General features: G+C 36.8%; 1 protein-coding gene across 1 annotated transcript; it reads left to right on the plus strand.

Annotated features, from left to right (window-relative positions):
- The first annotated feature begins 4,414 nt into the window (after positions 1–4,414).
- skp1 (S-phase kinase-associated protein 1) lies at positions 4,415–15,963 on the plus strand. The gene is made up of 6 exons (XM_053478999.1): positions 4,415–4,619; positions 5,281–5,377; positions 5,498–5,571; positions 11,012–11,155; positions 14,520–14,660; positions 15,309–15,963. The coding sequence occupies exons 2-6, from the start codon at positions 5,281–5,283 to the stop codon at positions 15,342–15,344; spliced, it is 492 nt and encodes a 163-aa protein (XP_053334974.1). The 5' UTR covers positions 4,415–4,619; the 3' UTR covers positions 15,345–15,963.
- Positions 15,964–16,684: the final 721 nt, after the last annotated feature.

Consider the following 16,684-nt stretch of genomic DNA (forward strand, 5'->3'; position numbering starts at 1 on the left):
TTCGATGTCATTAATTTACTTACAACCAATGAGAATCTATGTAGGCTGCAGACTGGGGCTCCTCGATGCAAGTGGTGCTCGCTGCAGAGCCAAATGGGAGGAGCTGGAGCTCCAGCTCCCCCTTGCTGGAGCTCTAGCTCCGCCTCGCTAGATCTAGTGGACGGTGCTTGAGACGGTAAGAACACTGCACTTTAAAGATAAACTTTACATTGAAACATCTTACATTTATCGCTGTCTCGACATGACTATGGTTGCTATGTTTTTCACACCCTTGAACAGAAACGTTAATCAGTTTTTTTTTTCGCATATCTAATGCTAGCATTCTCCCATCTCCCATGCTACATTTCAGCATGTGTAGTGTTTATATATAATCATAGTTTTTTTTTTTCTTCAGATTAACCTGTACAGATGCATCAGACAATACTTTTGCGAGGACAGGATCCCCTGCTGTCTATCCAGAGATGCATAGTGTGCTGCCAAAAATACCACTGTACCTACTGTAAATCTGTTTACAACCATTTGCATGAGCTCCGGAATCATGTAGCTAATCACATGCGAAATGCAGTTCAAGAAGAAGGTATATGTGTTGTGAATAATTTTAATTGTAGTACTGTGCGTGTGAGAAACACATTATGCTTGTTGAACCTTTAAGTTTTTGCATTGTCATTTCTTCTTAGCATTTAAATCTTAAATATATTGTTCATTTAATATGTTCTCCTGTCGTGAAACTTTTGGGAATTTTGAATTTCACATCCTTTGTTTTTTTGGTTTTTTTAACTAAAATGTATAGCGCATTAGGAAATGTATGGTGGATCTGTTTGAGCTCATATTTTTATGTTTCAGCCAGTTATGGTTTTTAGTATTATCTAATTATAATTTAATCATGGTAAAACACAAACCCCTGGCTCTAACATAAAGCTCCAACATTATTATTGCAATATGGTCAAATACATCTTTGTTTACATGTGACTGCCTGTAATTCCTTTAGAAAACTGGCAAGTCACATTTACCTGGCCACTGGAACATGTCTGTACTGGCAGATTTTAAGGTACGGCTTTTTAACTTCTTTGCTGTAGTTGAGTGTTAAGAAAGAATGCAGTGCAAATAACCCGCTATGGGAGAACTGAGTTCAAAGTGCACTTTTTTAAACAAAACTATAAACAGAGACAAAGCAAAACAAAAACATTTACCGGACATGACAGCTATATAATGTATTTATAGAATATGGTCTAACTGTAAATTGTCTAAAATTTACAGGGTGCCCCTCTTCAGCTTGAAGAAATTGATTGTGGGGTATTCATGTTGATGGTAAGTGGTTTTATAATTGCTATGCAGCTGTGTTTGTGTGCTAAACACCACATTTGTTAATAAAGTTTTGTTTTTGTTTTTTAGTATGCACTCCATGTTACGCTCTAAAAGCCATTTGATTTTGCTGCGGTGACTTTGCCTAAATTTATGGTTATTTATAAAGCAAAAAGGACGGTGAGAAAATAAAAAAAAAGTCTAAGCCTTTCAATTGCTATCTTTTATTAGTCTGACATGCCTATAATCAGGAAGTGGTGGTGCTATCAGTTAATTTAGATATTTCCTCTGACAAGGTATGGTACTGATAATCATACTTTTAATTTAAACATCCATACTGTGGATTTCCAGTGTGCAGACAATATATAAACAATGCATGCCTAAAACCATGCCTAATGTTTGTTACTTGCCACAGTCAAGTCCAACAACTAGTCACCCAGGAACAACTACCAAATCCAGATGACATGTTGGAAGTCACTCCAGCTGAGTCAGATAGCTTGGAGATCACCCCATCCACAGGAATCTATGTATGTAGACACAATGTTTATGTATTGCTTAAATCGTTTATGCATTTACCTTTTCTGTTTTATATAGGTGTTTATAAGCAGAACTTCACTAATTACATTATTATTGGAATCCTTATATTGCACACAGGACTCAGCGGCGATGAAAAACATTTTGCTGGCCTGTAAGTGGGTGGATGAGAACCAACACCAATTTGCTGGGAAGATTGAACTGCCAAAGATCCTGAAGATGAAGGAGGAAGATGCATTGTTGGCTATCACAATGCAAGACTTGTTCCTAAACACCATGTTTTATGAAGGAGAAAGGGATAAAGAAGAAATTTAGGCTCCCCTTCTTTTTACTTTTCAGAGAGTAGAGGACATGGACATTTTCTTGCAGGAAATACGAGACAAAAGAGACATCCGTGTGTCTTGTTTACACAACCCTCACTTGTGAATGTACTAGTGGGGTACTATAATGTAAATATTGATTTTTGTTTTGTCAAATTTCTTTAATATTTTGTGTGAAAAATTAGTGTTGTGTTTTTGAAATATATTTATTTTAATATATTGTTATACTATTAAAATCTTGTGTGAAAAGAAGTGTTGTGTTCTTGATATATATTTATAATATTTTAATACTTCTTATTATGACATTTTATCCAAATTTAAGATTTATTTTGTGTTTAGATGCACATTTTCCTGTTTTAGGTTAACAGAAACAAATAAATCCAGCAAAAAACTTGTAGGACAGTGGAGTATGTGACCATTAAATGAAGTTGCATGGCTGGTTTTAGGCTACTGGACTGGTCACTTATTTCCATTTAAAATAATAATAATGAAACATAAAAAATAGCATAATGTGTAGCCTATCACATAAAGGTGGAGTCTGTCTAAAATTATAGTCAAAATTCAATCTAAATAAACTTCATTATTTATTATTATTTATTACATTATTAATCAGATGCTTTAGAATACTTGATGAATTAAAGAGGGGTGCACAGATAGTTAGCAAACGGTTTTATCCAAAGCAATTTAAGTGAGGAAACTATTCATTCTTATAAGTAGTAAATAAGACAAGCTTACATAAATACAACGTTTAAAAAGGTATTAGAAACACACACATATATAGTGTGAGTAATGTTCTTATCAAGTAATTGCGTAAAACTACACTATTTGTGGGCAATAAAGCATTATTAAAATAAAGTATTTACGTAATGCCGTTAGTCACAAAAATGGTACTGGCCATGCTGAAAATAATAAATCATAATCATGACAAATATTAGAGAAAGATAAGCATTTACTTCCATTATGTTTGAACTTGCACTGACATTAACATTCACTTGGTAGCGCTTGATACCTAGCTCCAGCTCCTCCCATTTGGCTCTGCAGCGAGCACCCTCTCCCTCGATGAGGGAGGTCAAGACCAGAAGGTGGCGGTAATGCAAAATAGTGGATGCCAACCGCTAAAAGGTGCATTCCAATCGGCCTGACGTACCCTGCGAAGTATGCTACGTAGGGTGTTCAGCCATTTTAAGTGTGATTACAAATTGCAGGGAGAGAAACTGCTTAGTTCAAAGGGAACTGTAAACTATGTATGGAAAAATAGGGCTGCGTTCCAGTCCGAAGTGAACTTCAAACTGTGCTCCCTACTCCCTGTGCAGGGAGTGTCAGTTAAGGGTACTTCACTTGACAAAACTCCCCCAATTGGAACACACTGCGAAAGTCACCAGCGCAGATGTCATTTCCTCCGTGCGTTATTATCGTCACATAAGCACTTCGGATACCTGTCGCTACTGCTGTGGAAATTTCACACTACGGACATTAAATATTGAATATTTAATGTCCGTAGTGAAACAAACTGATACCATTATAAAAATACTACTGAAACGTGTATAACTGATTAATAATAATAATTGATTACATGATGTACAGATATTTTTTTAATTATAATTTTTAAATCACTAGCCTATATAATACCAAGGATTTCTTGATTAAATTAATTTTTTAATTGTTGTTGTTAGTCTTTCGGCTGCTCCCGGGAAGGGGTCGCCACAGCGTTTTACGCCGGATGCCCCTTCCTGACGCAACCCTCCCATTTTATCCGAACTTGGAACAGGCACTTCATCCAGTGGCTGGGGTTTGGGCACTGGCTGGGAATCGAACCCGGGACTTCCGCATGGCAGGCGAAACACTTACCTGTTCTCAATAATAATGATAAATATATAAATCCTTTTCGAGCACCATTTATTTCACGCTCCAGCGAGACGCAATGACTTATGGGAAATAAAAAAGGTGACCAAATTAAATTATGGGATTAATTCGAATTTAATTATTTAATACAGAACAGAACATTTATGGTGCAAAGGTTTTGATCCCTAAATTGGATAAATTTAATTTTATTTATTTATTTAATCTGACTTTGATTCTACGTCATAAAAGCCGTACTACGCATATATATAAGCGTTCAACGACCTAAGCGCTTAATTTGGATATTAATGCGTAATAAGGCTTCCTTATTCTTTTTTTTTTACCGGTAATAAAAAGGGTCGAGAGAAGCTGACTTAGACGGCTGTAATATATACTTACTGTATGCCAGCCATCGTAAAACAAGAAGCGTTACCGACCTTACACTCCAGACCAGTTGGGGCGGTAATACACGAAATCCTATTTGCCAACCCCTGTTAAGGTAAACTAAGAAGAGGAAGAAAAAAGACGAAGAAGACAGCAGCAGCAGTAGTAGTTGGTCAGCAGTTGTGACGGCTCGTTTCGACGTTTCATTTTGTCCTTGAATCTTTTAAGAATTTGTTCATTGTAAGTATTTAGTGTATTGGTGAATAAAACACGCGTGCTTGCGATAAGTCGTAATTGTAACCTATCTTTTAGTTTTGTCAAATTTTGCTTAAATGTTAGTGAACGGTTGCTAGGCCTCAATAGAGTCAAATATCAGCTCTGAGCTAACTGCTAGCTTGTTGAAATTGTTAGTTGGTTCGGACCAGTTCCAGTTATGCTTTTAATGAGTATGTATGTATGTATGCATGCAAGTATGTAAGCACACACACACACGCATTGTATTGTTAGTTTGTGGGTCGATAAACGTTACTGTTGTGGCTGAGTCTGTTCATCGCCATCGGGCTAGCCAACAACAACACCTCTCCGTTACATCATTCTCTGAACAATGCTGCTGTTAAAATATTGGCGACACCACCAACAACCAACAGTTTGTAAGCTAGCGGTAATTGCCATAGCAAAGCTCAGTTTAAGCTAATTAATGATTGTTAACGTGAAAAAGATCATCTAAAATGTTTTATTACTATTATGGTATGTTGTTAAAGAATAAAATGTGTTAAGATTCCATATTTGTTTTTAAAAAGTCAATCTAGTTTATGCAAGATAGCAAATAATACTTGCCAGTCTACCCTAAGTAATTGCTACCATTGTACGTTATTCATTAACTTGGGATAATTTTTCATAGATGCCAACAATTAAGCTACAAAGTTCAGATGGAGATATGTTTGAAGTGGATGTTGAAATTGCCAAGCAATCTGTAACTATAAAGACAATGTTGGAAGGTAAGTTATTCAAATTCTTGTGGTAGTCATGCCACTGTTTTAATTTTTATCATCTCATTATTTGAACTATATTAAAGGATAGTTTCTGATATTTTAATTGGTTCTGGCTTTGTCTTTTAGATTTAGGCATGGATGATGAAGGGGATGATGATCCTGTACCTCTTCCAAATGTGAATGCAGCCATCCTCAGAAAGGTCTAGTATCCAGTTTTACAGTATTTACAGTTTGTTATTTATTGAAAATAACTCGACCTTAATAGGCATTATGGGAATGCATTTTAAATTATATTTGGTGAGTTCATAAGGGCAATAATTATTGAATGAGTAACCAATAACAACCCCAGTCTGTACTATGGTTGACTAGCAGATTCCCATAAAGGAATACGCTGAAGAATGCAGTTCTTTGCAGTTGTTTTTGCTCTTTTTTGCTAGATTTCAGGTCAAAAAGAAATTTTTTATCGTCTTATTGACTTATGAAGATTTGGGTTTAGGATTTTTCGCAGATACAGACCACTGTGTTTGTTCATAAATGTGAACAAACCGCGGAAGTATTTCACATGTAATGTGCAAAAAAAGGACACTGCAGTGAACAAGTTCCAATATTTACAATTGTATACAATATTTTCAGGGTGTATGTGAATGTATAAAATGTCCAAAGTCTGGTTTATTTGTGGGGGTGGTGTGTGCATATAGGAGTGCAGGAGAATGAGTCGGCCTCACTGGTTTCAATTAATTAGTCCGGGAGCATGATGATAAGCAAAATCAAAATCCTCAACAAGGCACAGTCTGAAACCGCTCTGAGACAAAATGGCATTCAATCAAGGGCGCTGTGAACACCATGTAGCGTTGTCTCCCCCTAGCCCCCCAACCGTCTTCCCAGGCTGCTGGAGGTCAGCTGACACCATTCTGTCACCGGGTTCCCCTCGTAATTTTAAGACACAGTCTCATAATGATATAATGCATGACCAAAACACTAAACTTGTGTTTTTTAAAAAAAAATTATGCCTTGCATTGTATGTTTGTGTCAAGGGTGTACAAGACTCACTTTGTCCGACTGTCAAACGAATCCGAGTTATAAACGTCCTCCCGGATCGACGCCGATTCTGCTAATTTTTGTTTACTTATTGGAGGTTTACCCGCGTTCACATCCAGTGTACTACTATTACCTGTAAATGGAGTGTGCATTTAACTTGCTGTCACTCATTACACTGCTCCTGGTTGTCGTATGCGGTGTCGCTGTAGACGCTCTGAAGCCTGATTTGGAGTTTCAGCTCCAAAGCTTTGAACTCAGCCTGATATGGCAGTTTTCCCACAGATGACCCTGCCTACTTTTACACTTGGTAAAAAACGCCTATGACACACTTATAGTATGACACAAAAGTTAATGACATAAAACACGTCTATGATGGAACTACCTGTGCGAACACCCAAATGCCGTTTAAACAGAATTTCTGTTTCGTGTGTGTGTGTCATGATAATTGTATCCTAAAAAGGTTCAGCCTTTAGGCATCTCAACTTCAAAAAGATCAGGTGATGTATATTTTATGGTACTAAACTACCCTAAACACAAGATGTGTTTAATCCCACCTTCATGCTTTATGGTAACATTTTATGTTCTGTGACGATCTAACAATTATAGAGGAGATGGAATTTTTGTAATGAGGCATAACATAAAAAGCGGGATTTGTTTGAAAAAAAAAATTATATTTCAAGATATGTTTATGCAATTTTACCATTTTTTTTTTTCTTTCATCTGATCCCATTAAGTGGTCGCCACAGCAGACCATCAGATTTGCACACAACTTGGCACAGGTTTTACAATTAAAGCCCTTCATGGCAGCCTTCCCTTTTAATTTGGAATTGGGACTGGCACTGCATGCAGTGGCCTGGGTAGTAAGGGGTGTAATGACGATCCTGAAAATAATTTACAATGCTGATTATTCTCCTTTCTGATCCGTGAATTCATTGGCATTGTTTCACTATGGCTTTAGCACATTCAGTGCAGCATTTGCATCTGCTGAAAGTGTATCAAGTATGGTCAGTTTGTTCTATAAAGAATATCATGCCACCAAGCTTTGAGTTGGGCCCTTAATCAAGACCTTAACTCCTATCTGCTCTCAGTGTGCCAAATTATGCTCTTACCCTAACTTTCTATTAACCTGGAATTTATGAGCAAAAGAATTACAATATTCCACAAAGTATATGTAAAAAATATAGGTAATGATATAGGTAAGGTAAAAAAAAAAGGTCTTGAAATTGTGTTGCACTTTCAAAGATTCAGAGAACAGGTAGGACTACAAAATAGGCAAAAGAAACTGTATTATAAATTACAGCATGTTTTTTCTTTAGAAAGTTTAGCATCATTATAATTGGAGGCTTGAGAAAAGAACTTGCATTATTTATCTTTGTTTATCTTTTATATCACAAAAATGTGCAATTTTAAAAGCGTTGAGTTTCTATCCACCGTACAGTGCCATGAAAAAATATTCTTCTTGAATTTTTTTTAATTTTATTTAAAAAATATTTTTAGTGATTTAGATACAAAATGCTGTTCCCTTGGTACAACACACTGCATGGGATATCATTTTGATACATCTATATTTACACTGTAAGGGCAGGCAAACCTGTGGTGACATAGTACATGCATACCTGTATATACTGTGTGTGTATGTTACAGTTAAACTGTAGATTACAAGCATTATTAAGTGTGCTTGCTTATTAAAGCACTCGTATATCACAATAAATTTCCCTAAATTTTCCCTAAATTACAGAGGTAAATGTGCTCCCACATTAATCACAGCACTACAGCCAATCAGGGGCGTTTGTGAGCTCACGCACACGAAAGGAGCGGATAGCGCTGCCCTCCGAGTGTTACGCCGCCCCCAACGGTGCGTGAGCGAGCAGTTCGAAAAGATGCGGTTGGCTGGTGTCACGTGGTTCGGAGGAAAACACTCGTTTTTGGCCCTCCTGACTGAGTGGTAGTAGTAGCCTTAATGTGGGAGCCCCCTAGTGACAGGGAGGAATTGGACATGACTAAATTAGGGAAACTTTTATATATATAATATTATATGTCAATTTTAAAATCAAGAATCCAGAAGATTTGAATTTTACACAAATTTAAGAAGAGGCCTGGAGCACTGCAGGCCTACAGAAAGACACCAGATCCAAGAGGGTTTTAAATTCGGATGGGGTGCATTTTAGTTTCTCTGAATGTATAGGTGAGAACAGCTAATTCACACCTGGGGAGGGGTGGTGTTTTAAAAAAATAACAGATGAGGACTTTAATCTCTTTAATTGTCCATTCTTTAAGGTCCATTAATCTGACATGACAAAAACAATATGCTGGTGAAACTTCCAGGTGGGAACTCACTGCTTTGTGTAGGTAAAATCAAAGACAAAAAATAAATAAATATCAACATCCACCAAAGAGTCTGGAACACAGAGTACAGGATACGTCACACAGCCGCGATATATCATTCTATAACCATATTATACCAAAGAAGATTAGAAATACCCAAAGTAAATTACCTTCGATGTTTTAACAATTACAGACACATATCACAGCTAGAGGCAGTTTTCAGAAAATCTTTCCACAGTGAGGCTGAACATGGGCATTGCCAAATCCCCGAAAACGTTGGGGCATTGTTTTCTAAATAGACGCTATGTTTAATAACCGATGGAGCTTTTGAGCTTTACACGCATGCATTCTTGCCTAAAAAACTCTTACACTTTGTGACACAATAACAGTAATATTTTGAACATTTTGCAGGCTGTTTGGACAAAACGGAGAATAAAACAGTTGTTGGGTCAAAATAACTCAACCAGGGTTTTACAGAAAAAAAAAAACTGGATTTTCCAAATTTTTCAGAGTGTATTCTTTGAGTTATTCTAATGTTCTATTCTGAAAGCCTATTTTCCCAGTTATTTCTATATTTAAAGTTTGATGTCTTTAAATAGAACATTTTTAAAAAATAATAACAATAAACCGATACAAATAGAGGCTATATAACAGTTAATTCTTTGTACAAATAAAATTGTTAGCTAGTGAACTTGTCTGTCTGAACAAAATTTAACCAACTTTTTTAAAAATCATTATTGTACAATAAATGTCAATAGACCTGTTTTTTCATGTTTGTTGTATAAAGTACTCTGATGTGGAAGTTACCATCGCTAGTATTTCTCGAAAGTCAACATATGCCTTTTTTTCTGACTTAAGCTCAAATCCTATTTAAAAACTGCGTCGAATGAACATTTCATTTTGCGCCACCTGGTGGTAGTTTCATGAATGACATGATATGCGACTGATTTATTTTGGCCGTTGCCGTTTTGGCGCGACAGAGAGCGCGGCGGTAATGGACATTCCCCTTGACTAACTACTGTATAAGTGTGCAATGAGTTTTTGAGCATGTTAAGATCTCTCAAAAGCCCAAAATGGTGTTTAAAAAAAAATCCTTAGGAAAACCTGCGCACCCTATAGTGCTAGGGCCCAAAAAAAACTAGCCTGCCCTTTACTTTTAAAAAGATGAGAGCAAGAGCAGGGGGGTTACTGTGTAGGATGACTTTCACACCCTCGCTTGCACACATGCGCACACACACCCACATTACTTAAATCACTCCTCTAAACAGATTCATCTCTTGCACTGCTACAGCTTTTAAACTTTTTGGTGCAGTTGCTAAAGAACAGTCACTACACTTGGACACAAACTCGAAAAAAAATGCTCAGAGTAGCCCGTTATGTGCACTGCTCAGTGAGGTCAGGAACTCAACAGTCTACATTCTGCACATATTCTGTTGTGCGGCTCCCTCCATCAGCATAGGAAGGTGGCACCAATGGTGGCAAGGCATCTATTGCATCATTATGGTATGTGTATGCCATCATACAATGGTATGTGACATCATTTTGCAACGAGTGGTAAAATCCAAACAGCGTATTGCTTTAAAAATGACCTCCCTGCAGCCCCCTTCCAAGAGACTGCCACCGTCTTCGTCCCACTTTCTCAAGTGGCATGCATGCATCTTGATGGGCAGAAAACAGTCGCTATGGAATGCTGCAGTTTTGTAAAAGCCACGGCATTTTTTCTTTCGTGGTCAACACCGCTGCACCATTGCCTGACACCACAGTGCTCAAGAAGGAGATAAAGTCTCTTCTCAGCAAAGTGGCAACCCGGGTCGTTTCACCTTCAAAAGCAAAGGTGGTCACAGGAGCAACGCAGTCTTTACATCAATGATCTGGAGCAGGTGCTGGTGTTTTCAGGCTTGAGACTACTATTAACAGTTGAGTGTGGAATATATAGTAGTGGGGAAATTTTCCGACTGGGCTGCCGAAATTTTGGAGCAGCATGAGGAGTCTTGGGTAGTTGACCGCAGACTCCATTTGCAGGTAATGGAAGCAAGGTAGCACTGAAGCGTTAGGGTCTACATGAAGGGTCTCCTCCTTCCATTCTACAAAGGGTTGTGCACATGTCACTTTTGCATTAATTGCGTCTACTGTAATGATACATGTTTTATGTTTTTTTTTTTTTGTGTGTAATCCGGCATCTTTAACTAGACAAATTATGTGAAATGTTGTTAGACTATTGGCTTACATGATTGATTTTGACACTTAAAAATTATGTCTGTGTGTGTGTGTTTTCAGGTAATTCAGTGGTGCACTCATCACAAAGATGATCCCCCACCCCCTGAGGATGATGAAAACAAAGAGAAGAGGACCGATGATATTCCTGTTTGGGATCAGGAGTTCCTCAAAGTGGACCAGGGCACACTCTTTGAGCTCATTCTGGTCTGTTATTATCATGTCTTTTAAGAGCTTTTAACTAATGTGTTTAGAGATTTTTTTGCTTTTGCTTAGTAAATGCAATGAAGATGTTGATTATTTTTAATTGGTTAATATAGTTGTTGGTAAATTGGGCAGAAATATGGGCTGCATTATATTTCCCTGTTTCATTTTCATGGGTCTCAGACCAAGTGAATGCTTGTTTTTTCTGTTGTCATGAATCGACCATCTTGTCCTGCATCGACTATTTTATATCATTTTTGAGTACCTTGATCTGTGTTTTGCAAGAAGAGCAAAAAATGTAAACCACGAGGTCTTGAAATACGAGCAGTATTGTGGGTAATTATCTCAGTTGATGTGCGAGGAGTGCGTGTCTATCTGTGAGTGAGAGTCCCTGTGTGTGTGTGTGTATATATATATATATATGTATGTATGTGTGTGTATATATATATATATATATATATATATATATATATATATATAATAAAACCATGATTCTTTTCTAAGGTAAAGGGCAGGTTAAATTGTTTTATTTTTATTATTTTTATCGTTATTATTTTTATATAAATATTTTTGGGTTTGTCAGAGTTGTGTGTGGGATAACATTTGTGATGTTTATGTGTGTCGAATAGGCTGCAGATGCTGAGGGGGAAAAAACCATCACGCTATAATGTTACTCAATATAATGTCACACAAAGTTATTAACCACTTTTTCGGCATAAGTTTAAGGCGTCGTCACGGCTGACTCGTTTGAGATCAAAAATATCTCTATATAGATCACAAAGGCCCGGTTTGGTGGCGATTGTATAAATCCCCTAGAAAGAGTATATCAAAATCCATAAGGTACGTTTTGCGAACGACCCAAAATAATTGACTGCGAAAATTGTTCAGCTCAAAGAGCTTTAAATGTGTGCCGGTTTCGCATGCGTATGTGCAAGTGTGTATGAGCTATGCAGCAAAATCTTGTCTAAAGGCCCCGGGCGTGGACTCTCAGGAATCCAAATGGCAGCAGATTTTAACCTGTCTACCAATTTGCAAGCGGTTTTGACCATGTTAAGACCCCCAGAAAGCCCAAAATGATAAAAAAAAAAAAATAATTGTTAGGAAGAGGGTCCTGCATTTCTATAGTGCTTGGGCCTAGGGCTGGGCTATAAAACGATAACGATATGTATCGCGATACACGTAATCGAAATCAATAAAAAATGTGTTCGATAATTTTTATTCTTTGTCGGAAGAAAACAGAGGTCGCAAAGCTAGTTTGGCTGCTGTCATGCGCACTCGCTTCGCGACCGGCACTAGGACCTTTTCTAGGACTATTCAGGGCGTATAAAAGGAGACAAGATGGTGCTTCACATTGCTCAGTCATTGAGTCTGCCCATGCCATTTCCGACGCTTTGCTGGATCTTATGTGATTTTGGGTACAATTCCTGATTGAGTGTGTGTTGCTAGAACGCGGTGTTAGCTTCTCCGCTTTATTTTGACGTTTCTCACGGCAGCGCAACAGCCCGTTAAATCATGCCCATGCAGTGATGGGAAAGACAAATGAGTCGATGCATGTCCATTCTTTTATTTTCTGCATCGTCAGGTGATATTACAAACTTCCGGGTGGATTCTGTACTTAAATCAAACCAAAAACTACTAAAAGAAAACAAGTTCAGGCTCTATATTCCAGCTCATCTCACATTTCCGCGTTCACGCACATTGGACTGCATTACACACACAGCATTGCCTGCACTGGACTACACTCCCGTAAACAGCTGCCGTAAAATCAACCTCTTTCCCGCAATAGCGGGTATAATTGTGTAAACTCTTGCTCTCGGCGTGAGAGTTCTTACAATGACTCGCGTGGTTATCCTGCCTGTTCGCGCCATTTCCGCGTTTGGATTTACCATCCATGCTACAAGGGCTAACTGCTAGTCTTCTGGTCCGCTTCCGGTTACGCGTGACAGTTGCATTAACAAAGGCACTTGCTCTCTGGTAACCTAGCAATGTGGGGAGTGATGCACTAACGTCAATCATGTAACAGTATCACATTTGGTTGCCCCATGCTGGTCTGCTGGATTCCTCTTCAAAAGGAGAAAACTTATTTTATTACACTTTATTAAGCATTTCTTACATTTTCTTTTATTTTGCACCGTAAATGTTAAGAGATAATTAAGTGTTCATTGTGACTTTAGACCTATGTTTACATTTTAATTATTTGAGTTTTCCATGGTTATTGACATTTTCTGTCTTAATAACTGAGGGGACTATGATCAGAGGAAGGTTAAGTAAAAAAAAAAATGTTTAAATGTAATATATTTTTCTTTTGGTCCCTATTTTAAATGGGTTATAAAAATATCAATAATTATCGATATCGACCGATATGAAACACTGATATCATGATACAGTTTTCAGCCATATCGCCCAGCCCTACTTGGGCCCCAATTAAAGATTAGAACTTGTGGCCATGTTTAATGGTGGAAGTAAGGGCATTTCTACACAGTGTGAATATAATTTAAGGGATTGGGACTAATCAGCTGTGTAGCCTTAAGGAAACCAAACAACGAGGCTATTCTGGAAAAAAATACATACATTTGCTAGGGAGCATAAAGAATATACACTGGAACATTGGATAAAGGTCATGTGGTCTAATGGGTCCAGATTTATGCTGTTCTAGAGTGCACCAGGGTAAGACGAGAAGCAGATGAAATAATGCACCCATAATGCTTAGTGCCTGCCATACAAGCCTGTGGAATCAGTGTTATGATCTGGAGGTGCTTCTATTGGTCAAATCTAGGTTGAGCAATATTATAAGCCCAGAAACAGTAGGTCAGCTGACTACCTGAATATACTGAATTAGCCACCACAGAGCATAGAACAGATCATTTGACAATTTTTGGGATATGCAGTAGAAGACTTTATGCAGCAGTCTGATTCTTCAATCATCAATACAAGATCTTGAAGACAAATTGTCACTCTGGATGGAAATAATTATGACATTGCATATGTGTATCAGAACTGTAAGATTACCATAGCCATAATCAGATTATAGCCTTCATGAATGCTTTTCAGAGCACATGTAGCAGACACATCTCAAAAGCAATTGTTCCAAAGAAATGACTGCATTTTTTCATGCCTTCTGCATTGGTCTGGAAACTAATATGGAAAGACTGCTCATTTACAAAATGTGTCTTTTGACTGATATTGTATACATGGTTTAGCAGTATTCAGCCTTAAAAATACTGAGGTTATTTTTGTCCATATTGTGCTAATGGGGGATGCAGGAATGGTTACACATGACATGATTTCAGTTTAGGTTCAGTATGCATCAGTTTATATTTATATTGATATTTTACTCTTTGCCTTGCATTTTGCTTCCTTTGTTTAGGCAGCAAATTATTTGGACATCAAAGGACTGCTAGATGTCACCTGCAAAACAGTTGCAAATATGATCAAAGGTAAAACCCCAGAAGAAATCAGGAAGACATTCAATATTAAAAATGACTTCACAGAGGAAGAGGAAGCTCAGGTAAGAAAAATATTATTTTAGTCAATTTTAATCAATTTGCTAATCTGCCTATTTAGCCTGTAGGCAAAGCGATTAAAACATGAATTTAATTTCTCCTGGCATGAATCAACCTTATTTTTTGAATGTACATCTGAAATATTCCTGTAAACACAAAAATGTTCAATGTTGGCAGTAATGGTTTGTCCACACTTTTTTCTAAAAGTATTTATTAATTTAATTATATTTAATTTAAAGATATTGCATTTGTAAAATCATCCTAGGTCAGTGTATTTCAGCAGTAACAAGTCAGACTATCCCCTGGCATGTTATTGTTGGTAAATATTTCTATTTGTTATAAAAAATAAATAAAGAATCCAATAACATTTGCATAAGGTGACATTTGATTACTAAGGCACATACTAGTTAAGCACATACTGTTTATGTCCTATTATGTCCAAACAAATTATAAGTTGTTTGGAAAGTTGTTTAATAGGTTTTTGATACTAACCTGCGGTTCCCCAAATCCTGTGTTTAAATTATGGCTACTGTAACTGAACACCACTATTTAATGATCTTATCTAAACGTACCAAATAAACATATTAAATAATCTTAATTTCCTATCATAGTCTGGTGTCTGTGAAAACCTAAATTTGCACTGTTTCACACAGGTACGCAAGGAGAACCAGTGGTGTGAAGAAAAATAAAGTTCATCCAGACGATGTCGCACTGTAAGGATTGTTCCCAAAAACATTTACTGGTTGCACTGCGCTATTCATACTTGCTGATATTTACTAGTAGACCAGTAGAATTAGACCTGTTGTGTATTGATGGCATGATCTTCATTGCTTGTTAGTGAAAAAGAAAATATAATTTAAGTGGTATCTGTTTTTATTCTTTGTATATTCAGCGGAAATAAATAGTCTTTTCACCTCTCTGAAGTAGAAGCCCTTTACTTTTCTCTTTGCCTTTTCGAATCAACGGTCATCAGCACCAATTACAACTTTGGCAACATTATTTGAAGCCTGTGTTTTTTTTTTTTTTTTTTTTTTTTTTTTTGGAATGCAGACTTGCGTGTGCAGGCTTCTCATAATTCAGGTATAGGAAGGTTGAGAAAATCTAATAGGTTGCTAAAATTTTAGCTTGGCCTGTGGACTAAAATGCTTGCTTAATGAAATGTTAAATGTGTTCTCCTGGAGCATGGTTATGTATGTTGCCTCTTATAACATTGTAAAAGATCATATACCATTTCTTAATTCTGTTCTTAAGACAGAGCATAGTTATCATTTAGTTAAAAAAAAATTAATAAAACGGACAAAAAATGTGCCTGTGTGTTCCATGTTCCTTTGAAGAATCTGTTTTGGTTCTTTCTTTATTTCTAAATGTTTTACCGCGAAGAAATTCAAAAACCTTAAGCATCTGCTATCCAGGGGTCCGTTCTTCGTACGTCGCTAACTTAGTTAGCTGGATTTGATTGTTGTGGATTTGCCCTGATCTTGGATTGTTTCGTTCTTCGATGCGCTTCTCGCATTTGTTGTCATAGCACCTTATACGTAAGCTTGAACCTGCTCGGGAGTAGGTTTATTTCATGTAAACAGGATTTATGCTGCGCTCCTGGCGGGTTATGATTGGTTGAAATGGCGAGGTCATATCTGATTGGTTGAGGAGCACGACTGACGCGGACTGACTCATCAGGGAAAAGAAAAGTATCCTGCGCATATATATATAAAATCGCTATCAAATATTATATTAGAACATAAATTCATAGGTTTCTTATTATCAAATATAATATTACTATTATAATAAACCCTAGGCATGAGACGGCCGTCAAGATTATTAATACAAATTATTGTATAATGTTTATTTTGTAACATTTTTCAGGGGTTTGTCATGAATATGCAAATAAATATTTATATATAATAAAAATAAATATTTTTATGATAAATTGGGCAAAACTAATGTATATGCAAAAACATGTATTTGAAAAAAATATTTTTATTTTTTAATATACATTTTTATTTTCATATTGCTTATTTTATTTTATTGT

The sequence above is a fragment of the Clarias gariepinus genome, chromosome 19, assembly GCF_024256425.1.
Source record: "Clarias gariepinus isolate MV-2021 ecotype Netherlands chromosome 19, CGAR_prim_01v2, whole genome shotgun sequence".
NCBI classification, from domain to species: Eukaryota; Metazoa; Chordata; class Actinopteri; order Siluriformes; family Clariidae; genus Clarias; species Clarias gariepinus.

Bases quoted from the DNA above. Each gene is read 5' to 3' on its own strand.
- skp1 (XM_053478999.1), top strand. From the start codon at position 5,281: ATGCCAACAATTAAGCTACAAAGTTCAGATGGAGATATGTTTGAAGTG. The intron at 5,378-5,497 runs GTAAGTTATTCA...TTTGTCTTTTAG, and splicing joins TATAAAGACAATGTTGGAAG to ATTTAGGCATGGATGATGAA. The intron at 14,661-15,308 runs GTAAGAAAAATA...TGTTTCACACAG, and splicing joins CAGAGGAAGAGGAAGCTCAG to GTACGCAAGGAGAACCAGTG.